Raw genomic sequence first — 24,036 nt, forward strand, 5'->3', positions numbered from 1 at the left:
GCGTGTGTGTTTCTGACGTAATGTGGGAAGAGGCACCTTACACATCTCTGTGGGGACATGCATGTGATTCTGATGAGTAGAAAGCTTACGCTTTGGAAAAGACTGGGGAATTCCCCCTTCATATTGCAAAAAGGGGTAATGTGACTATATTGGACTTTGTCATGACATGAGATTCTGGTTGAGAGGGTATGGGGCCACTCTCGAACTCAGGGCAGCTTTGGAGACATGCCTGACATTGCAGCGAGTAGGGCATACCTGAGCAATATTTTCCATCCCAGAGTCCTTTCAGAGCTCAGCTACTGATTCCACGCATGAAAATGCTTCTGAAGCTTGGAACTTAACAGTCAGGGCGGGTAAAGTTTTTTGCCGTTGTTAATTAAAAGACTTGATAATATTATATCACATGTAGTGAGTGTGTGATGTAGCTGCTGCTTTTTGAAATATGATATTCAGAGACATTTCTAAGTAACCAAACAGGTGATTATGGCTGTATTTACATTAGCTCTCTGCAACCAGTTTTCTAAGAAAGATTGCAGGATCTTTCCCCGAACAACATATAGCATGTATACGCAGAATTAAATCCCATTGAGGTTCACTGGGACTTACTGTCTAGTAAGTGTGCATAGGAATTCAGCCTAAAAGAGCAATCCTAAGCAGGTCTGCTGAGGAGAAAGTCCCGTTTTATTCAGTGGGGCTCGCTACCAGGAAAGTCTTCTTAGATTGCAACTTTAGTTATCTCTCTTGTTAGGGCTGGGTAATTGGAGCAGGCGGCAGGTTAAAAGGATGGATAATTTATGTCTTTGAATTCTAGGTATCATAGGCTTTGGCATATCTTAATTATGGAGAGGATAACACACCAGCTTAAAACAACAGAGCTGCAGGCTGACCAAAGCAGATAATGTGTTTTATGGAATGGCATGCCTTCATGTTTCATGTGGAAGGCACTTGATAGGTAATTTTATTTGTTTGTTTTTTTAATCCATTCATCCTGTTCATGTTGAGTTCCCTGAAATGGCTTTGGCCCTGTTCTCAAGTTACAGTGAACACATGCACAATCTGTCTACATAGTTTCAGGTAGGTAGTCATGTACAGTTATGCTTCCCAGTTGCCTGTCGGTGATGGGCAGTCTCGCGGAGGTTTACCCTGTTGCCTGCTGATTGCTGCAAGCTTTCCCGGAGAATGCTCACCACCAGCAGGCAACCCAGAAAAGCACACACCAGGCATGCTCCTGGTGGGGCGTGATGATATCAAAATGATGTTGTTGCACCAGCCACAGGTGTGCTCACGTGTTTTGCTGAGGCCAATTTTGGACCCAAATGGTCCAGATGGGAGTGTGCATGCAAAAACACACACAGAGAGAAGGCACGAGGTAAAGGCCAGCCCCCCTCCCCCTGCTGTGAGGTTATAGGAACCTGGCAACTCTATGCACAGTTTACACTTGATTTTTCTTAATATGTGGGTTGAGTAATTCTCATGTTACATTCAATGGATATACAGCTGAATGTGTGATTGAAACCATACATTTATCCAGGTACTGGATCCCCGGTTTTATTTGTGTCCCCCCCCACCCCGGTTACAAATTTTTATTTAAGCAATAAACAGTAAACATAAAAGATAAGAAAAAACACAACAATCTTAAAAAAAACACTAACAGTACATATAAACATGAAATAACAAACAGGAGAAACAACTAATGATAATAAAAAGAAAATACAATTTAGAAAGATAAATGAGAAAGAAAAAAACCTGAACTACAAGTTGAGTTCCAATTTTCTGCATGACAAATATTTATCATTTTCAAAGTCTTGGTTAATATATGTTAAACATAAGAGCTCTCTTTTTTCTATTGTTCATGATTCTTAATCCATAAATCCAGATATCAAATCATTGATATCTATTTAATGTAAAAAGTCTATAAACTGTTTCCATTCAGCCAAAAGTGTAGATAATGTCTTTTCTCTGATCAGTGAAGTAAGTTTTGCCATTGACGCAAACTCCATTTCATTTGTAAAGTGAACGTGTGTTGGCTGTGTCATGCAAACAGATGTATGTACGTACAGGCAGAATCTGTGTGTTCACTGTAACGTGAACAGGGCTTTCGTGTCAATCATTTCCTTTTTAATTGTATAGAATTTTTGCCTCTTTTATAGTTTCATTTATATGCAAAAATCTCATTCAATAAAAAATAAACTAAAAAAGAGCCAATCCAATATTTTTTACAAAAGAAAAGACTGGATGCTTTATAACAAAGTAAAAGGTTATGTGAAGATGTACTGTCATGAAAATGTTAAAAAACTAAATATTTATATCCCTGCTTATTTCCATAGACTAACAACTAACAAGCAACAAAAAGTTGCAAGGGCATAGCAAAATAAAAGCCACGCACAAATTAAAAATGCAGCCAAACCTGCCAAAATGATTTGCCCTCCATGAAATACCCTCTGAGATAAAACTGTTTTATACACTTTCCTAAATGCAGCAAATGAAAAAACCTGTACCCTCACTGTTGTCATATAGAAATCCCCACAGAGGGCACCAGAAGGAAAAAGCAGTCTGAAGAATACAGTTTATTTTCTCTGAACAGATTATTTCAGGTTGGAAGAGGGAAATGCAGGCTCTTGATTTCCAAAGCCTCATGAAACTGACCAGGAAAGTGATCAAGAGGCTGTGGTGGATAGATCCAGGAAAACCCTTGACTAGAGGCTCCCTTTATGTTTTCCTCACATCTTTCCTGGGTCTGCTCTGATTGGCTGTAACTCTCCAAGGTCTCAGGCAGGGGTCATTCACATCTCCATCCTTTTGAGATGCTGGGGGTTGAAACTAGGACCTTGTGCATGCAAAGCAGATGCTGTACCATCAAGCTGCAACCCACTTCATAAGGATCAAGAGACTGGAGCAACCTCTTTACAAGAAAAGACAAGACGTGTATGGCTTTTCATTTCAAAGAAATGACAGCTAAGGGGGGGCCTTGAGAGAAGGTTATAAAATTATGCATGGCTTATGGCCACTTGTTTAGTTGGTTCTAAAAAGGGGGGTAGGCATCTCTTTACCCAGGGTGTGAAACAGGGTGCTGAAATAGATGGACTGGTAGTCTGATCTAATCTGGCTGTTTTTATGTTGTTATAGTAATATTTATTTATCTGGAATGAAGCAGAATGGATGTTAGCATAGAAAATTGGAAGAACAGTAAAACAAACCTTTTATATAGTCTTCGGAGATGGAATTAGACTGAGATCAGGGCCCCCTTTATGTTAAACAGCTTTTAGGAAAGGTCAACAGCCTTGTTTCTTTTCCCAGAGGAGACCAGCAATCTCATATGCAGTTTTCTACCATTCAAGGTCTAGAAAAACAGCTGCCAGATTTTTAGAGTGGAAAGGAGATTTTCCTGTAGGCCGTTTGTATAACGAAGTCTGGAGTGCATAGAAGCTGTTGAACTCCTTCCTTACCCACTTCATGCTAGATGACTGATCTACAGAAGATTTGAGATTACACAAGACCGAGGTGTCCTTTGACTTTCCTAACTGATATTATGAAATGCGAGAGTCCTAGACAACCGCCTTCCATTAGACTTTCACAAAAGGAGACAGGAATGACTTCAGCAAACAGGAAAAGAGTTTAAGCAATAAACATGCAACAAATGCTTGAATTTCAGATGAGGTGTCTGTAGATCTGTAACTGCATTCCATTTAACATTCTGTTATAATGCAACATTTTAATTCAGAGGAGGGTTAATGTGTTTAGCCACTCTTGGGTGAATACAGCTGGACTGAACAGCTCAAACTCGTGGGAAAGTGACATGTTAACACCCAACAATTTTTAAGCTACTTCCCTTGTTTCCTGAGTAACATATTAAGTTACGTAGTCATCTGTACTAATTCCCCCCAGCTTCGTTAAGAGTTTCATGCACTTCCTCCAGTTATTCTCTGAAAGAGTTTAACAGTGCTGAGATTTTTTCCCTGTGCCTAGAGCTTATACTTCTTCCCTGTTTTCTAAATTATCTTTGCAAAGCCAGCACTCACCCTGTACATAAATATCTTTCTTACAGTAACCTATGAGACCATAGCTATTTCTGCAAGGATGTGGTAAAGAGGTTTAGCGGAAGACCTTACCTTTCACATACTGGGAGGGTGAGCTGGTGGATGTTGCAGTTTCTGGTAGTGAAGTTTTTTTTAATGTGCTTTACATGTCTTTAGGCCTACATTGGATAGAGGAAATTGTGCATCATTGGCTCTAGCCGGCTTTTCTTTTAATGTTATCGTGGTAACATTATCATGCCTGTATTTTTTCTGGGCCAGGGGAAATACATAGAGGAAAAAGTTATGCACCTTTATCCCTTGCTGTGCTTCTCTAATAAAACTATTAGCATTCACCCCACATATTTGCAAATACATCTATTTAAAAAAAAAGTTGGGCGCTCAGTCACTGATTTCCTTTTGTAACATTTGGTTCAGCCCTGAGACTGATTAATTAATCAAGATGGATAATTGTTCATTTTGCTACTTGAATTTTTCCAAGTGCTTGACCTTCTGGGGCTTCCAGTAAATCTGCTGGGTTTTTTAGGGCTCAAAAACGCAGTGCAAATCAGGTGGCTAAACTATAAACCAGGAAGTAACCTGTTGAAATATTGCCATTAGCTCAGTTCATGTTTCCAAAATGCATATGCTATATATATGGTGGGGAGCAGGGTCGTGACTGCTGGGCCAGGCCATCATGTTCGCAGCTGAACGACTGCAGTATATGAGTGTAGGTTTTGTAGGTGCTGCCTCAGTACTGATCAGGCATATGAGGCCAATGTATGGAGTTGCCGTGAGTCAACTGTGATTTGACAACACTTTGCACACACGTGTGTAGGGGCTCGCTGCAGAGGTTGGCCTTCATACATAGAGTGGGGCTAGTGGGCACAGTCTCCTCCTCCTTGAGTGCTAACCCTCACAGGTCAACATGCACAATATTTTACGTTGTTGGGAACGTATAGTTTGGCGTTCTTCATCAAGGCCAGATCAAGACAGTTAGTGCTGAGCCTCCCATTCCGAAAGAGTATGTAATGGATTCTTCTAGTACTGTGTCTGTTCAGAATGCAAATAAGGAAATAGCATACTCCACCTTGTAAATAAGAAAGTCTCCTATTAGAATTTTTAAAAAGTCATAGAAAAGGGTTTCCCAATATACTTTTTAAAAAATATTGCAGGGAGGAGTTTTTTTTAATATGGAAGGAATGAGTATGCCTACAGTTCCTACCTTATTATGAAATAGTAGTTTTTATCACATGTTCTTTCAATGCTTTTTCCTGTTCATGCAGATGAGCTCAAAGGACCCAGGAAGAAACTTAGATCACCTTTGACAAAGCCACTCGTGTATCTCTAGAGAAGGCTGCCTCCTACTTTAAGAGTCACTGTCATACCGAAGGCTGTGCAAGTCTTGAGTGCAACTGTTATCCTTGGTGAGCCTATGTATAAGAGTTCAGGTGGGCACAAACAAAGCAATGACTGCTCTCTTGTTCTTTTCTGTCTCTAAGGGCCAGCCAGCTATACCTGGAGGCCAAGGGCGCCATCTTGCTGTCTGGCAGCTCCAAGTTCCTGATCTCCCAGAAATACAGGAGATGTTGTGGGCTTATCCATTACTTCCCTCTTTCTTTTCCAGGCTTCTTTCTTACCCCTGAGGATGAATCAGCAGGATGGAGGGCAGAACAATCTGGCCCATTCCTTCTTTGAAACTTTTCTCCGTGCCAAGCAGAACAAAGAGGTTCTGGACAGCTTTGGGGTTCTGTGCAAACATCTGGGCCTGGAGCATACAGGGCAACTCCAGTTCTACCACAAGCTCAAGTCTTGCCTCAACTACTGGAATGCCAAGGCCCTGTGGGTCAAGCTAGACAAGAAAGCCAGTCACAGAGATTATGATCAGGGGATGGCGTGTGCCAGCACCAAGGTAAGGTGGCAGAGGATGGCTGCTGTGCTCCAGCCTTTGGGATGTGTCCAACATCATCAAATGCCAGGGATTGTGGCATCTCATGGGCAATTGCTGCATGGGAACTAGATGGCTTCCCTCAAGGGCAAGCTTCTGGTTCAGGGATATTGCATATTTTTGACACATCACACCACAATATATTGTTGCTGGGAAAATGTGATTCTTTGCTCAACTTGTGGAGCTGTTGTAATTGGAAGTGCTGTCTCAAAGGCCATTGTCACCAACAATGAATGAGATCCATCTCCCCGAGAGCTGGTAGTGGGACAACAGGATTTGAATCCCCATTCTGCGACAGAAGCTCGGTGGGTGACCTTGGACCTGCCACAGTTTCTCAGCCTAAAACCTCACAGGGTTGTTGCTGGGAGGATAGAGTGGAGAAGGGGAGAATAATGTGGTACCCCAAATTAGTTCTAAATAAAGCCAGCTATGTTGCAGCCCAGGGACTCCAGGAGGAGCTGAAACTGACTATGCTCAAGGCTAAGTGTGCAAAAACTGTCAGCTTCTTGAGACTTTGCCATTAGCCTTAGGGCAGATGAATGCAAGGCAAGGGGGGAAACAACCAGCGAGGGGCGCTGTTCTCCTCTTGCACCTGCCTATATTTTCCTGCATATGCCCCACTAAGCATGACCCCTCCCCAGCCATGCTTGGTTCCCATTTTGGGGTCTATTCAGGTGGGGGAAATGATTTCGATATTGGCAGGGAAGAGAAGAGTTGATCACCCCATTTCTCCCACCAGTTTTTCCCTGCAGCTGCTGTGTTACCATAATAAGGGGAGCTCTGCATTTGCTTTATGATCAGAAGCTAAACTCTCTGTAGTGGTTCTGACATGGGCTACCTGCTTACTGCACTTTATTTATTTATTTATTTATTGTCCTCACTGAGACTCAGGGCAGATTACATAGTGTGAGATTAGTACAATCAGTATCAAGGACATTTCTATACAGTATCAAGGACATTTCCACACAATGTCAAGGACATTTCCATAAACAATGTCATAGGGTAAATAAATACAAGTTTACAAAGACATAGCATTAGCAAGGATCCAATACAGAGTTGAAGAAATGCTGAAACAGAACATAATCAATTCTAGGACTGACATTAAACAATATGAAGCACAGGTAGTACTTAGAAGTACATATTTAAAGCAGCAGATAATATGTAAGGCAATATAGTGATGAAGTCTATGGTCCCTAACTCATTAGCGAAACATCTGAGACCCCATCCCTACAATATAGCCCTCCCATTTGAATAAAAAGCCTTTTTGAATAGTTCGCTTTTGCATCGTTTGCAGAAAGCCAGGGGAGTAGGGGCTTTCCTGACTTCCTCAGGCAGGCCATTCTACAGTGTAGGGTCCACCGCAGAAAAAGCCTGTGTATGGGCTGCTGTTGATTTTGCCCATGTGCAGGGTGGCACCTGCAGGAGACCCTGTTCAGATGAGTGAAGCTGCCATGGAGAAACATAGGTATGCCGGACCAAAGCTGTGAAGAGCTTTGTATGTAATTACCAATACCTTGAACTGAGCACAGTAACTGATAGGTAACCAATGGAGTGACTGTAGGATGGGAGTGATGTTCAAGCTCCTGCTCTCCTTATAATAGTCAAGCCGCAGCATTTTGCACCAATTGGAGTCTCCTAGTTAACTTAGATAGGAAACCTATGTATAGTGCATTGCAGTAGTAAAGTTTTGATGTTACCATAGCATGGATCCAGGTGGCCAGGTCGGCTGTGTCAAGGTAAGAAGCCATCTTCCAGTGAGGTTGTAGAAAGCATTTTTGTGGCTGCCTTAACTTGTTTTTCTAGTAGTAGCGCTGGATCCAGTATAACCCCTAGGCTCTTAACCGAGTCTGCAAGGGTCAGATGAACACCAAAAGTGGGGACCTTTAAGATCTCTGCCTTCCCAACAAGCATCACTACTGTCTTGTCTGGGTTCAGTTTCAGTTTGTTCTTATTCAGCCATTTCACCACAGCTGTCAGGCAGCAATCTAAAATTTCTACTGCATCCTGTGGGGACCTGGATTGCGAGATATAGAGTTGGGTCGTCTGCATATTGATGATATCAAACTCCTAGCTGCAAATGAGTTCTCCTAAAGGTTTTACATAGTGGTTGAATAACATGGGAGATAAGATTGCACCCTGCGGAACCCCGCAAGATAGTTCCCATTCTGGAGATAGCTGATCTCCAACGGCAACTCTTTGAGTCCGTTCCATGAGAAACGATTTAAACCAGTACAGGGCACAAATGTTGATGTCCACTTCTGTTTCTAAATGCTTCAACAGGATGGCATGGTCTACTGTGTCAGAGGCAGCAGATAGATCCAGGAGGAGCAATAAGGAGTCATGGCCTTTGTCTATATTCAGACGGAGATCATCCTCTAACACTACTAGTGCTGTCTCTGTCCCATGCCCTGTTCTGAATCCAGACTGGAAAGGGTCTAGAGCACTAGAGTTTTCCAAGAAGATCTGGAGTTGGTCAGCTACTGCTCTCTCAATCACTTGCCCAGAAAGGGTGGATTAGAGACTGGGCGATAATTGGCCATATCAGTTTTGTCTAGGGATGGTTTTTTAATTAGTGGACGGATAACCGCCTGTTTGAGTGGCTGGGGGAAGGTGCCCTGAGTTAGTGATTGATTTACAATAGACCTCAGTGGTTTACTTATGTGATCTTTATTTGATTTTAACAGCCAAGATGGGCAAGAATCAAGCACACAAGTAGTGGCTTTCATAGATGTCAGGATCCTGTTAAGATGTGTCATTGTAATTAGTTCAAGGCAGTCCAAATGTAGGCCAGATGGTGTATTAAGCATTTGTTCCATCTCATTTGCCTAGCAGCTAGCATCTAGATCAGAGCATATTTGTGCTATTTTATCAGCAAAAAACTTAGCAAAGGCCTCGCAGCTAATTGTCTGTTCTTGAGACTGAAAGGGTTCAGATTTAGGAAGGTGTCTGGATAAACTGGGATGAATCGCTACAATAAAATTGGTTAGTCTTAAAGGTGCTACTGGACTCTTTTTGATTTTGCTACTACAGACTAACATGGCTAACTCCTCTGGATCTATTATTTAAAATGTCCTTGTTCCCAACAAAGGGAAATAATATTCACCTCCAGGGAGGCTCCTGGACCCCCTCCTGGTCTCTGAAAAGCCATACTATGGCTGCTGTTTGGATTAATACCATGCAGACCTGCTAAAACTTAAGTTATCCCCAGTGTTATTGTTCATTGTCTGCCAGCACCAATGTCTACTTTTTTGTGGCACCCCTTCCCCTGCCAAAAGATCACCCTGTGCCAACTTCTTTCAGTGCCTGATAATTGGGGCCGGCCCCTGTGGTCTCCGCTCAGCTATTGAGTTGGCCTTCCTTGGAGCCCATGTGGTGGTAGTAGAGAAGAGAGATGCCTTTTCCCGGAACAATGTGCTACACCTCTGGCCTTTCACCATCCATGACTTGCGAGCGCTGGGGGCCAAGAAATTCTATGGGCACTTCTGCACGGGCTCCTTGGATCACATCAGTAAGTACAACAGAAAAGACTGGCTGGGATGGAGCTGATCTGTATTAGTCTGCAGTACCATGGAAATGCTATGGGTAGAGAATTGGCAATGATGGAGACAAGATGATAGAGGAATAATTGGCTAATTGCAAAAAAAGTTCGTTGTAAGGTCAGCAAAAAAAAAAGTCAGTGTGTTTTGAGGGCCAGCAGCTCTTCAACAGAACATTTGAATACAAATACTATGTGCCACAACAACAAATGTCTCAAGAGCACCTCGTGGATGTTAAGATGATACCTAAGTTGTATGTTGCTTTGAGTAGTCTTTGAACAGACAAAACCTTATACAAATATTTTAAATCAACAAATTCAAAGGGGAGGACAGCTTGTGGAACGAGCTGCCTGTTAGCCAATGTTGGGTGCTAAAGCTGGATTTGCTGTGTCTGTACACCATTCTCATAAGACTGTAGTTCTGTTTTTGTTTCTAGCCATGTTGAGTTTCCTTACTGGCCAAGAGTGGGTTTGAGGGGGGGGGGCTTAAAATCCTCTTGGTTAAAGCCGTAAGAACCCAGGGTTTCTAATACCAGAACTTTGACAGGGAGGTCAAGACTTGGGCTTCTTTCTGAAATGGGGAAGAGGCTGGCTCAACTGGCTGAAGGGTGGGGTTGGACACTGAAGAAGACTGACGTGGCCACTGATGGTTTCTAGCAGACCAGGTCTGATTTTTTTCTTTCTTTCTGCAGGTATCCGTCAACTGCAGCTGATCTTGCTGAAAGTAGCCTTAATCTTGGGAGTTCAGATTCATAACAACGTGCATTTTAAGGGACTAATTCCACCGGCAGCAAAGTCAGATGGACAGGGTGAGGAGTTCAAGAGATGAGGTCCCCTGTATCTTCGAAGGCTACGCATCAAATCTAGGCCCCTCGTTCATCACCTGTGTGCCCACCTGTGAGGTGTGAGCAGATTTTCCTTTAAAAAACACAGAGAACCACTAGTTTTAAGGGATTCTTTTCTTCTTGCTGAGAGTGGAGTACTTTCCCTAAGTAAAAGCCCAACTCGGTGCCTTGTTGGGAGGTAGCGTATTTTACTGTTGTTGAGTCTGAAGTGCAAAAAATTAATATGCCTTTTTACACTTATGCCTAAAGAGACTATATCTTTTGGACTCAAAACAATCCCCAAAATTAGACCTGGCCTGAAGTTAATATGTTGAGGCAAAATAAACTGTTTGTACAACTCAGTTTGAGAAGATAATTTAGGAAGATTGTAAATCCAGCAGTTCATGGAAGAGTTTCTTTTCCATTTCCCCCCAGATCTTCAATTTTTCTTTATGTTGCCATCAAACCATAACTAGAAAGAAAACAGGGTTTCACCCCACCACATACACAATCACCACCATGTAAGTTCCTGTTCTCACATTATTGCTCTCATAGAGTGAGTTTGTCATGCTATCTCTTCATGAATGTCTTGTTTTCATTCATGGCCTGTGGCTCCTCCTTGCAAGCAAAATTCCATTTCCACAGCTGAGTGTAAGTTTTGAATTTCATATCGGGTGCCAGGACAGGATTGGGCTGCTGCATGGCTTTCAGAGAAGAATGGAGAGATGTCGTTGCTGCCTTTATAAACAGGCATACCCAAGGAGGGTAAGGTGGGATTGACAGTGAGGAAACTGATCCCCCTCCCTTATTCTTGCAGTTGGTGGCTGGAGGGCTTTGCTGCATCCCTGCTCCTCTCCCCTGAGCCAGTATGAATTCGATGTCCTCATCTCTGCAGGTGGAGGCAGGTTTGTGCCAGAAGGTGAGCGGTCATGTAAGGGCTGTAGAAAAGACAGGCTTCTTCTGTGGTGCTCAGAGTCTGTAAGAGAGCTTTCTTAGCAGGGTAATGGGGCAGAGTTTGGGGAACATTAATTTTATTGGTTTATTGGTAGTTTTTCAATGCAACATAAGAAATCTCCACATTTCTTAACAGCATCTTGTTAGAGCTGCAGCTACTATTCTTAATTCCGGCCTTGAAGAAGCGAGCACTCCTGCTGAGAGAGGGAAGCTGTGCTTCTGGATCTGTTATTTGGGGCAGATGGTCCCCTTTTTTCTGGACAGAGAACTACTGACAGCCAAAGCAGACATAGAGCTACTAGCTAGACAGGACAGCTTTGTCAACTTGTAGTAGTTTAGGTTTTGGAGTCTGACCAGGATTATTGACCAGGGGAAAATGGGCTTGTGGTGTTGCAGATTTATGTAATTGGAGACATCCTTCTAAAATGTCCACTTCTGCATATTGTGAGTCAGAGTTCAGAAAAACATACTATTACTTCTGGTTGGGGATGATTGTAGCATTATTTGGGATCTAATTGCTGAATAAATGAAGAAAATAAATTGAAATTGCCTGAGTGTGTTCTTAAATGAATAAACAATTTAAAAATTATAAATCACTTTGAATGTTGCAAACAGAAAATCAATCCATAGATTAAACAATCATTATTTCATGATACAGGGTTTGAGGTTAAACCATTATTTTAACACACAGAACTGCAGATTTGCTTTTCAGTGTCTTTCCTCAGGCTCTCTCAATTAACTGAATTAAAGATGTCCAAATAATTCGTAGCAGCATATGTGAACAAGAGCAGTTTCCTTGTTTGACTTTAGCTAACTTTCTTGCTTACAGTCTGTAGCAAGACCAGTTATGTGTATGAGCCCAGCCATGGATTTGAGTAACTTTGTTCATAAAACATCTGAAAGGCATCTAGCTGTGGGGCAGGAGAGGAAATGAAAAGCAAAAGGGGAAAGAGAAAGTTTTCTGCAGACAGTTTGGCACCAGGGAGCTAGGGTCTGCGGTTGCATTGTTTACTGGAGCCTGCCCAGACCATTGAGAAAACTGGTCTGTCTGTGATTGCAGCGTTTGTGTCCCTCACCTCTGATTTTTCCAATCCTGCGCACAATCCCACTGTTCCCCAAACATGAGACACAATTCATGTTGTGATTCTTGTGATCCTTTGGTGCTGCTAGCCCCACGCGGCTTGTTGGAATTAAACCGTAAAAAGAAATGATGATTGCATCCTTAGGCTCTGAGCTTTCTCACCCTGCCCCCTTAGAAAATTTCATATTTTACATACCATTTCCCTTGAGAACTGGTAACTGGCTTCTACCCTTGCAGAGATTTAGTAGGTATCTGAACTGGCGTTTGCTGATGAGCCTCTGAAGATACAGTGACAATCTAGTTTGGTTACTTCTAAGGGTATCCATATTGCAGATGAGGAAACTTCCCCCATTATGGGTATCTCCTCCATATGTTTTGTCTGTTTTCTCTCATCCCTACCCAACTCCCTTCATCTACTCCGTCGGCGAGCTAATGGGAAGGTCTCTCTGCTTTTCCCTAGGTTTTAAGCGGAAAGAGACCCGTGGGAAACTTGCTATTGGCATCACTACCAATTTTGTTAATCATCACAGCAGGGCTGAGGTGGAGGTGGCTGAGATCAGTGGAGTGGCTCGTATCTACAACCAGCAGTTCTTCCAAAACCTCTATAACAAAACAGGTCAGAGCCTGGAGCTCCCCATCTGCAATTAGCAGTGTCCTGCCTGGTTCGTAATTCTGTGCCTTGGATTGGATTGGGAGAAAGCAAGGAGGCCTGGTCACACAGAGAGTGTTGTTTGTCCAGTCTGTGTTGATTCTTACTAGACATGGGCACGAACAGAAATACGAACGAAAAAAAGCCACGAACATTGGGTTCAGCTGTTCGTGAATGAGCCGTTCATGAGACCCCATTCTGAACGAACAAGTGGCCGTTGCAAAGCCTTGTTCTTTCATTCGTCAGCTGTTCTTCAAGCCAGACAGTATGGCACCTTTCAATCAGTTCCCCTGCAACGGAGCCCGGCGGCACTGGCTCTGCCCGCTGTCAGAGGGATGAGGGGAGTCCCCTCATCCTTATGACAGCAGGCAGAATGAAGCCCCACGGTGGCGGCTCTGCCCGTTGTCAGAACGAGGGGAGTCCCCTCATCCCTCTTGACAGCAGGCAGAATGAAGCCCTGTGGCACCGGCTCTGCCCGCTGTCAGAGGGACAAGGGCACTCCCCTCGTCCCTCTGACAGCAGGCGGAATGAAGCCCCGCAGCGCCGGGAGGAGTCCCCTCGTCCCTCTGACAAGGGCCACAAATACCGAACATGTTCATTAAGGGGACATGTTCACTTCTGTTCATTGTTCGTCGTTCATGGATGGCAACGAACAATGAACAGGGTGTTTGGATCCCCACCCCCCCCACCCCCGTTCGTGCCCACGTCTAAACTCTTACCTCTTTGGTGATTTCTTAGAAAAGTAAGACCAGTTGTGCAAACTAGTTTATTCAGAGTATTTTGTACAGCTCAAGTTTTCTCAACATACAATTTAGGTTACCTTCGGGATATGGGTATTTTTACATACATACATACATGTCCATAGCTTTATTTTTGTCTTTGAACTATACTAGGTATTGACTTGGAAAACATTGTCTATTATAAAGATGACACTCACTACTTCGTCATGACAGCCAAGAAGCAGAGCCTGCTAAAGAAAGGAGTCATCTTAAAAGTATGTAAGGGACTGCATACTCTAATAAGGACCATATGGGAAGGGACAGAGATTAAAAAGCCACTTTCTGAATTTTCGTGCTTTTAAAGTTGATGCAGTTACTTTGGGGATTTGCTTTGTTCCTTGCAGCTATCTGAGAAAATCTACATAGCCCATTGCATGCCTGCCAGTGATTTGTCCTTGTGTCTGATTGGTAAATATTAAGATAGCTTGACATGCAGAACCCTTCCTGGTTATGGGAGTTCCTAATATCTCCCGACTCAAAAAGGTTAAGATGACCAGTTGCATTAGGATTTTGAGTGCTCCATATCTCAAAATATTCAAGGAGGGTTACACTTCCAGCTGCCTGTACACATACATTCTCTCCTTGAATAACTCAGTTTTGCATTGTTTGTGGAAAGCCAGGAGTGGGAGCTTTTTTGACCTCTTTAGGTAGGCTGTTCCATAAGGTGGAGGCCACCATAGAGAATGCATGTGTACTGGCAGCTGGAAGTGTAACCCTCCTTGAATATTTTGGGTACGGAGCATTCAAAGTCCTAATGTAATTGGTCATCTTAACCTTTTTGAGGGGAGGTATCAGGAACTCCCATAACCAGCAAGCGTTCTGCATGTCAGGCTATCTAAAATGCTGTACTGTATGGAAATAGTCTCAGAGGGATGCATCAGTAGAGGGAGAGGTCCATAGATTTCACTGCTATGTGCTACTGTGTGCTATGTGTTGCTTTGGGTATGATCCTACCAGGTAGTTCTGTGTTGTTTAATGTGTCAGTCTTAGAATTGCTTAAGTTTCAGCATTTCTTCAACTCTGTATTAGGTTTATTTGCATTCACTGACAATATTACATTGTTTATTGAAATATCCTTAAAATTGATTGTACTAACTCATACCTTGAGTCTCAGCAAGAAAGATGAACTATAAATAACATAATAAATAAAATAAATAACAAATGTAGCTCAAGGAGATTGAAATATGACGGGAGGCATGTGGGTATTTCCAGGACAAGCTGGACGTGGAGAGCCTGCTGTCTCCAGAGAACGTGAACCAGGAAGCTCTTCTAGCGTATGCCCAGGAAGCTGCCAGTTTTTCTACCAATTACCAGCTGCCCAACTTAGAGTTTGCTCTGAACCATCACAGCAAGCCAGATGTTGACATGTTTGACTTCACCTGCATGAACCGCTCTGAGAACGCAGCACTAGTGCGAGACTGCCGTGGGACCAAGCTGCTCATTGGGCTGGTGGGGGACTGCCTGGTGGAGGTAAGTCCCCCTTCAGTGAGACGGTCCTCGTGGAAGGGTGCATCTCTGCTGTCATTTGGAATTTACACTCATTTCCGTTTCAAGGGCCAATTTATGAGTTCATAAAGATCACATGGTGCAGCTCTCCTGGGCCATTACTTTCGGAATGGGTGGTGCACTACTGAATGCCCCCCCCCACATTAACGGTTCCTGGCAGGTGGGAAAGGTAGGCTACCATGCTTTTCCTTGTGGTAGCTTTCATCATACAGTTTTGTGCATATTTGTGTTTTACGTGGAAGAGCATGTGAACTCCAACCTGCAGTCTGCAGTGATACAATCCCAGGGAGCCAGCACCATGGGATTTTTCTGACAGTGTACTTTGGTATAAATTCCCATTGACTTCTGTGAGATGTGCACAGGTAATGTTATGCAAAATTGCAAGCTCTGTAGATAATGCTGTACCAGCTGGAATGTTCTCTTCCCTCTCACCGCTGGGTCTTAAGCATGCAATCAGGGGAACTGCATGATGAAGTCTCTGAAGGATGGAGGGAACCTAGGCCCAGGAAGCATCCTGAGTACTAGCGTGCTTCAGTCCGGGCAATCTCAGTATCTTGCACGGTTAAGTGTTGGATGGCCACGGGTCAGATGAACAAGCCTTCCATGATTGCCTCTGTTTTTTTGCAGGTAGTCTCTGCCAGAGGCATCTTTCTTCAACAGGCTTCTGGGTTTCTTTCTTCAACAGGCCTCCGGGTTTAGCATTTGCTGCCACTTGCTGGGCAGACATCTCTCCTTCTGAATTTGGTGAAGCTGGGGGAGAGTGTACACTGCTTGAGAATCTCATGCTTTTGTCTGTCTGTCTAGCCTGGAGGCCCTTCCAGCAGCTAGGGATCCTGTTGTGTCTGATCTGGCATTTAATCCTTTGTACTCAAGCTCTCCCGACAGATGAGTCAACTCATCTGGTAGAGCTCAGCTTGCCAGTTGACACCTGGAATGGATGGAGGGTGGGTGAGGGGACCTCTTGTAAAGCAAGAATTTTCTGCCCGTGAGTTGGCTGTGAAATAACCATAACAGTCAGGTTCATTCTAGAACTGCAATTTCCTACAACATCCATACAGTTTGTACCTTTTAGACCTTTTTGTTAAAGGCTCACAAAACTTCTCTTGTTCTTTCTGTCTTTGTGTGTGTGTGTTCTCCAGCCGTTCTGGCCATTGGGTACCGGTGTAGGCAGAGGGTTCCTGGCAGCCTTTGATGCTGCCTGGATGGTAAAGAGATGGGCTTCGGGGACACCCCCTCTGGACGTACTGGCTGAGAGGTGAGCACTCTTAAAATGGAATAGTCTATGACTGCAATAATTGGGAAGAGGAGCATTTTTTTTTGGCAGAAGTTCTATGTTACTTGTTCAGTGTTAGGCAACAGATATAAATATCAGGAATGGCTTTTTGTGGAGTTGGTAACTGGTTCGTCAGCCAGTGTTACCTATCCAGGGACTCAGAAAAAGGACTAGGTCTGTTCTACTCATGGCTCCAGAAGCTTATTCCTTCAAAACATCAAGCATGGACTGTACCATTGAACTATTAGTGTCCGGACAGCAAGTCTGTGCTCCACATTGTCTTGTCTACACAGCCTACAGTGATTCTTCCTGTTATTTATTATATCCCTTCCTCAAGTGAGTTCAGGGTGATCCACTGTCCAATAATCCCTTTTTGACATTACAACAGCCTTATAAGGAAGTTTTCACTGAGAGATAGCAACTTTACAGGTCTACCTTCCTGACTGGGGGTTTGGATCCAAGTCTCCCTAGTCTACATTCAGTGTTCCATCCACTTCACTACCATTGTTCTTTAAAAAAATCAGTACTACTAGCCTCTTACGTTCCTTGCCTAGCCAACCAAAGGGCCCACTCTGAGTTTAAGGCTTTGAAATACTGCAGGAATTCTGTTGCTGCATGAGGGACCAGAATAAATAAAGTGGAGAATTTCCAGCAGCTCCTTTGGGATCAGTGGTTGTCCCTGCTGGAGCTCCACAATTGTGCACTGCATTTGGGTCTCAAGCCAGCTCCAACTGCCAACTATTTTTTACATTTATTTTTATTTTAAAAATGTATATCCTGCTTTTCTGCCCTCATAAGGGCCACCAAGGGCTAACAAATTAAAACACATATACTAAAATCCCATTATAAAACCATTAAAATCAACCAAAACACATCATTAAAACAAAACCAGAGTTTAAAAAAAACACACAAAGACATAAAAAACAAAAATTAAAAGGTTTAAAACAATTAGAACATTGGGAATGAAGGAGGGATCTCTGAGGGACACCAAATGAAACAAAAAAGTCTTCACCCACTGGTGGAAGACAGCAACAAAAGGGGACAGACAAATCTTCCTGGTGAGAGAGTTCCAGAAGTATTGTGTCATGGCCAAGAAGGCCCCCTTCCAGGTTGCCTCTCATCTAATCTCAGAAAGCGGGGGTATCTGAAGCAGGGCCTCCAAAGATGACCACAGTGGTCGAGTGGATTCGTAAAGGAGTAGGTGGTCTACACAAAAATTACATAAGAATTCCCAGCAAGAGCCAGGAGATCACCAGAGCAGTGTGTAACAGTAACAGTGCCTGGAGGCACTGCAAAAGAAAATGCAGGAGAACTTAATGATTCTCCTTCGGTCACAGAGGCAGGAAAGAAGGGTGAAGAGGATGGGATGGTGCTTATTATTTTGCCTGAAGGTATTTAAATACTGAGACATTCAGAGTCACAATATGCCTTGCTGCTGAGAAGCTTAAGAGAGAACATTCCTGTTTAATTTCTACTCAGAGAAAGCGTGTATCAGCGGCTGTCACAGACTTCTCCAGACAACACCAACAAGAACATCAGCCAGTACAGCATTGATCCCACCACACGATACCCAAACATCAACCTTCAAGCTATCAAAGCTTCTCAGGTAACTTTCCTGGGTAGCTAGTGATGGAGGAGCAACTTATGTTCCCTGTGAGTTTTCTGACTCTTCTCTTAACTTTTTTTCCACTACAAAATCTCAGCCTTTTCACTGTTTTAAAATTGGACGCATGCCTGTTTTGCATGCCTCTGAGCCTTGTTCCAAAAGATACTAGGAATTTGCAAGGAGACTAGCTGGCTCTGATGGGACCTGGAGAATAGTGCCCCTTTCTGCTGCTCTGGCATTAAGGCTGTGGAATGGGGCTGTGGAACGGGGCTGTGGAACGGGGGCAGTGGGGATGGTACATTGTCCAAACGGAGAAGATGAGGGGCTGAGGAATTGTCCCTGCAGCTCCATGACTAGAGGATTCAGCTTCTGGATCCAAACTGTGATCAGTGAGAGCAGTAAGACCATGCATATTCTTTCAGGTTCGCCACCTGTATGCAACAGGAGCAATTGAAGTGGACCACAAGAAGAGGAGCAGTTGGGTTAGCCCAGAGGCAATCTGCACAGGCAAGTCTGAATGGCTCCGCTCCCCTGGCTACCAGCTCCATGGATTCGCCTGCCACAAACCTGCCACTTGCTCTTGCTTGCCAGTCTTAGACACGATGGTGCCTGCATTCCTGAACACACATACAGACTCTTTGCTGCTTGCAGATATTCCTGCTCTTTCTATTTCTTCTGCTATCTTCCCTGCTATTCTTTATCTAAGATGTTGCTTTGCACCTGAGCAGCATATCTGTTGGGTGTAGAGAAAGGGGACAAGTCTTGTGATTCCAATGCTCCCCTACAGGTAGGACTCCGTGCATGGATTCTTTTAAAACTCTCAGACAAAGGAAGTTGAATCATATGACCGATATGCATAGGCTCGTTAAGTTAATTTGCATATGTATTTCTTGCTGATTCTGCTTTTGATAATCATGGGGCAAAAGACTTATTTTATAAAACAAGTGAGTGTTGAGAATCTCTAGACACAGAATACTCCATTCAGAAATCACACAGCCCTACCAATAGTCATAGATTTGGGACTCAAGGAACTATCAAGTCCGGCACCTGCCTTGGAGTAGGATACAACCACCAGCACCATCCCAGACTGATGCTTGCAGGATTTTCTTGGCAGTCTTTATAAAAAAAGATTCAGTGTTAACATTAGCTACTTCCAGGTTCTCTGATATAGCAGAGAATAGAATACATAGCAAAGTTAAGAAGAACTGGAATTTCACATTTAAAACCACGTGAATTCTTGGATGAATGATCTCCAACAACTTGTTTATGCTGTTCCTCCTCCTTCCCCCAAATATGTTCTGTAGTTTAAATTGTGAGTTCTTCAGATGTATCACAGAGTCTTGTGTCCTAAAAATGATAGCCTCTGTGAGCAAAATCCTCTGCTGCATAGCACCTGTTTTTGTGACAGTGACAGCTTGCGTCTACTGTGGCATTCTGTTGTACAGCTGCCGATTTCTTCATGACTCTTGAACTGTTTCCCCATCTTCCTGAATAAGCATTTATGTTTGCATGTATGTAGAGTGTCTTCGCCCCTGCAGCCTCTGTCAATTGCAGTTCTCTCTTGCTGCTTCTCCATGTTTTCCTATTTGTCTGTTTCCCACTTCCCAGTCTGTTCCATTGGCTGTCTTGTCTTTCTGATGGAATGTTCTGCAAGTCTTCTTGTGGTTAGGAAGGAGGTGTGAGAGGGTGAGAAGGAGAAAAGGGAGAGAGAATAAGAGAGGGGATGCATGTATATTGAGATGATGTTAACTGCTCCTCACTGCTGCTAATTTTGCTTAGAAAGGAAGCCGGAGGATCTCTCCCTATGAGAAACCCTTATCGGAAGGAATGATACAATTTATATGAAAAAATGAGCAACGAGATCTGTGCCACCTATTGTGATTGCTGTTTCATGCTAGGCTCGTCCTTCATTGCATGGGTTTTGATTTTAAGAAGGTGCACCTCAACTGTTCCTCCAGCTGCAGTGCTACTTGCTTTGTATACTACGGAAATCTTGTAAGACGAGACATCCTGGGAATTGGGTGTAGTGGCTCTTTAGGCCAGTCTGCAGTTCCCAACATGTTCAATATGCTGAGGTCTGTGTGTTCCTTCTCTCTCTTCTCCGTAATTCCCCCATCCTCACTCCAGACTCTAACAGAGCCTATGAAGAACTCCTTAGTTGGTGTCAAACTAACACAGCAAGTTACCCTGACATTAAGGTGGTGGACTTCACACACTCCTGGAAGAGTGGCCTGGCCCTCTGTGCCCTCATTCATCACTTTCGACCTGATCTTCTGTGAGTGTCCATTGCGGGGAAAACTGGACGGGGGTGTTGATGGCCTGCCAGAGGAGAGTGGTGGACTGGAATGGGATTCTGTTCAAATATTTTCTTCTGTGACATCCTGAAACTCAGACAGAAGTTGCAATTTAATTTAATTTATTATATTTATATTCCGCCCTCCCCGCTTTCGCAGGCTCAGGGCAGATAACAAATACAAACATCATTAAAAACATTTAAAACATTAAATAATACATTTAAAAACATTTAAAAACATTCAATATTACAATTCATGCTGCATAGTGGTTCATACATGCCTCTGTGTTCGCATAGGGGCGATGGTTTAACCCCCCCTCCATGGGGGGGGCACCGCCCGGCGTCAACCATATGCCTGGCGGAATAGCTCTGTCTTACAGGCCCGGCGAAATGCAAGCAAATCTTGCCGGGCCCTTATCTTGCAAGACAGAGCATTCCACCAGGTCGGGGCCAGGACCGAAAAGGCCCTGGCCCTGCTCGACGCCAGGCGGGCCTCCCTAGGGCCAGGGACACTTAAAAGATGTTTTCCACCAGAGCGGAGAGTTCTCCGGGGCTCATATGGTGAGAGACGGTCCCTCAGATACATCGGTCCCAGTCCGCGTAGGGCTTTGTAGGTTAACACCAAAACCTTGAACCTGATTTGGTACTCCACTGGTAGCCAATGCAGCTGGCGTAGCACAGATGTAATATGCTCCCACACCGGTGCTCCAGCAATGACCCGCGCTGCTGCATTCTGTACCAGCTGTAACCGCCGGATCAGGCCCATGGGAAGCCCAGCGTAGAGCGCGTTACAGTAATCCAACCTAGAGGTGACCATTGCTTGGACCACTGTAGTCAAGTCACGGGGAGACAAATAAGGGGCAAGCTGCCTGGCCTGCCAAAGATAATAAAAGGAAGACCTGGCAACTGCAGTGATCTGGTCCTCCATCTTCAGGGAGGAATCCAGAATCACCCCCAGGCTCCTAACTCTCGGGGCCAGTGTAAGTGCTGCCCCATCAAGTGTAGGAAGCCGGGGTCCCAAAGCCATCTCCCCACAACCCGCATACAGGACCTCCGTCTTCGTGGGATTCAAGTAGCCAGCTGTACCACTAGTCCAAAGCAAAATCCAAAACCAAACACACTATATTATCTTTTATTAAGGCTAACTAAAATAATGCAAAATGGTGTGTAAGCTTTTGAGTTCTCCAGAACTCTTAATCAGGTTGGATGTTAATAATAAGAAAAGGGGAGTGGGGGAGCTGAGTGTGTTGTGGTTGGGTCACCTTGAGACCAAGGCTGCATGTCTTCAGCTAACAATTGTTGATGCTCTTGTTCTCCAAACAATGGTCTGATTTTTGAAAGCAATCATCACTTGCTTTGCTTTCTAGCTCCAGTAAAGTTCTGAGCTTACAGTGGATCCTAGTTAAAAAAAAAGTTTCTCTAAGTGTCATTCCCATCAGTCACCCTAACTTATAATTTCCGTCTCTAGAGACTTCAACTTGCTGAACCAGAATGATCCTATTGGGAACAACCAGATGGCTCTAGATGTGGCAGAGCAAGAGCTAGGAATCCCTCCAGTCCTCTCCAGTAGCGAAATGGCTTCAATGTCTGAGCCTGACAGACTTGGTTTGATCACTTACCTGAGCCAGTTTTATGATGCCTTCAAGACCTCTCCAGGTAGTGACTCTCAAGAGATCCAGTTGTGTGTGCTGCCATATATGCTGCCATATCTTGGAACTTATATTGAGCCTTGGCTTCCTTTTCACCGTGTTGCAGTTGGAGTGGGTGGTATGGGAAGGGACCAGTTCAGGAAGGATAGCTTAGAAGACATGTCCTGAATTGTACCTTTGAGGAATTCATGCTAGCATGAACGGAATGTTGGAAAAAAATTCTTGAGTAGTATCATTGATACCAGGGGCCAGTTTTAAGCTGCTATCTCATGTGCAGAAGGGGGGGGGGGGGGAAGCACAATTTCTGACTATTGGTGAACTAGCTAGAAAAATCATGCTGTAAAATGCCTCAAATCAAAGCAAAAGGTGGTAGGTTTTTCAGCTTGAACCTTTGAAATAAGCTAGGGTAAACATCTAAAAATATATATATTAAAACCAGTTTGTCTCGTGATCATTCTTTGCTTCTGATGCAGATTGAGAAGGACGCATACAACACTCTAGGAACTAAGAATGACTAGACCGTATACTTGTGAACACAAATAGGAGGTGGGATGAGAACTGCTCCATGCCTCAGATGTTTTTTGTGCAGCTTACCCCATGGGTTGCTATCATTGTACACACCCATTTAATGTTCTTGATGGCAAACTGATGAGAACATGGAGATTCTACATACATTGATGGCAGTTCAGATGGTAAAGGACTTTCTGCAATAAAGCCATGGTATGCAGCTCTTGCCCACTTTCTTATTGTGCATATTGCAATTGCCCCTCAGCTCCAAGGAGGGAAAGATCTGTAACCAGTAGTTGCCTCAGTTTCCAAATATGCAGCAAACAAAAACATCCAACTATTCTTAAAGGTTTAACAGCACCTGTCTTTTAGCTACTAACACTAGAGAAGATTCTGTACAGGAATCAATGTTCTTTGCTCAAAGGGCTTATAGAGAACACCAGAGGAACAATATGGAGAAGAAAGGTCAGGGATGGACTAGTGGCCTGTTGGCATGGAGTATGGGACAACCAAATGGCAGCAGGGAGGCAAACCACTTCAACCTTCATTCCTGTGGAAATTTTTTATCAGTTACCATTATTATCTCCTGTGGTAATGGAGGAATTGCCACTGTCATGTTTCTTTTCTATAAGGAGATTGTGTGGAAGGTTGTACATATTTCTCAAGTTAGCCTCTGACATAGAAAAGACTGTGTTCTTTTGCAGAACTGGAAGAGAAAGCTGCAAAGCCTCTGTCACCACGTGGCACCAGGGGAGCCATCCTCTTCCTCAGCAAGATCCAGAAAAGTCTGTCTCTCTCACGTAAACGAAACCTGGTGAGTCCCTCTGCTCATGGACCATTGCTAGTTGCTGAAAAGCCATGGCCCAGCGTTTTCAGCAGTTGTGCCTTCTGTAGGGGTCAGCAGACCCTTGGCCTCTGATCTTTTCCCAGACGATGCTAATCCGATAACCGCAGCAGGCAAGGAATATGAGTGGGGGTGTCGGATTCTGTAAACTACACACTCTGGTATTTTGCCTTACTGCTGATCCAAAGACATAACATTTCATTGTAGGAAAGCAATATGCTGGAGTCAGAAACCAAGAGGACGAAGCAAGAGGCTGGGGTGAGTTCTCCTTTCTCTGATTGTCATCTTGTGTTAAGAAAGATTTTGGACAAGATCAGTCCCTTCTTTTGGCTAGATGTTGAGGTTCTTGGGAGGATGGATCATGAATTGGAGGTGGAGGAGGAGAACCTCTGGTGTTTATCTGCCTCCCTTTGTTCTGATATAGGGCTGGTTCATATATGATCCTATTCCCTTATGGAAGGTGCTGGCCTTATAGGAATTGACATGAGGTTCATCAGTAAGAAGTTCCGACATATGACATGCTGGGAAGCTACAGCCATTTGCAACCTTGGTTTGTGCAGAGAGAAACTTCAGCA

At 43.8% G+C, this 24,036-nt stretch overlaps 1 protein-coding gene across 1 annotated transcript in view; it reads left to right on the forward strand.

Moving 5' to 3' along the window:
- Positions 1–24,036, forward strand: part of MICAL1 (microtubule associated monooxygenase, calponin and LIM domain containing 1) — a 45,224-nt gene that overhangs the window by 8,984 nt on the left and 12,204 nt on the right. The window contains exons 2-16 of the mRNA XM_054979730.1: positions 5,300–5,440; positions 5,641–5,925; positions 9,262–9,469; positions 10,189–10,305; positions 11,138–11,239; positions 12,816–12,971; positions 13,898–13,998; positions 14,996–15,253; positions 16,429–16,544; positions 18,042–18,168; positions 18,591–18,675; positions 20,296–20,443; positions 21,930–22,117; positions 23,322–23,431; positions 23,669–23,719. Of these exons, the coding sequence (XP_054835705.1) occupies positions 5,662–5,925; positions 9,262–9,469; positions 10,189–10,305; positions 11,138–11,239; positions 12,816–12,971; positions 13,898–13,998; positions 14,996–15,253; positions 16,429–16,544; positions 18,042–18,168; positions 18,591–18,675; positions 20,296–20,443; positions 21,930–22,117; positions 23,322–23,431; positions 23,669–23,719 (2,031 nt within the window). The 5' untranslated portion in view covers positions 5,300–5,440; positions 5,641–5,661. The remainder of the gene's footprint in view (positions 1–5,299; positions 5,441–5,640; positions 5,926–9,261; positions 9,470–10,188; positions 10,306–11,137; positions 11,240–12,815; positions 12,972–13,897; positions 13,999–14,995; positions 15,254–16,428; positions 16,545–18,041; positions 18,169–18,590; positions 18,676–20,295; positions 20,444–21,929; positions 22,118–23,321; positions 23,432–23,668; positions 23,720–24,036) is intronic.

Source organism: Eublepharis macularius, chromosome 5 (assembly GCF_028583425.1).
Source record: "Eublepharis macularius isolate TG4126 chromosome 5, MPM_Emac_v1.0, whole genome shotgun sequence".
Lineage (NCBI taxonomy): Eukaryota > Metazoa > Chordata > Lepidosauria > Squamata > Eublepharidae > Eublepharis > Eublepharis macularius.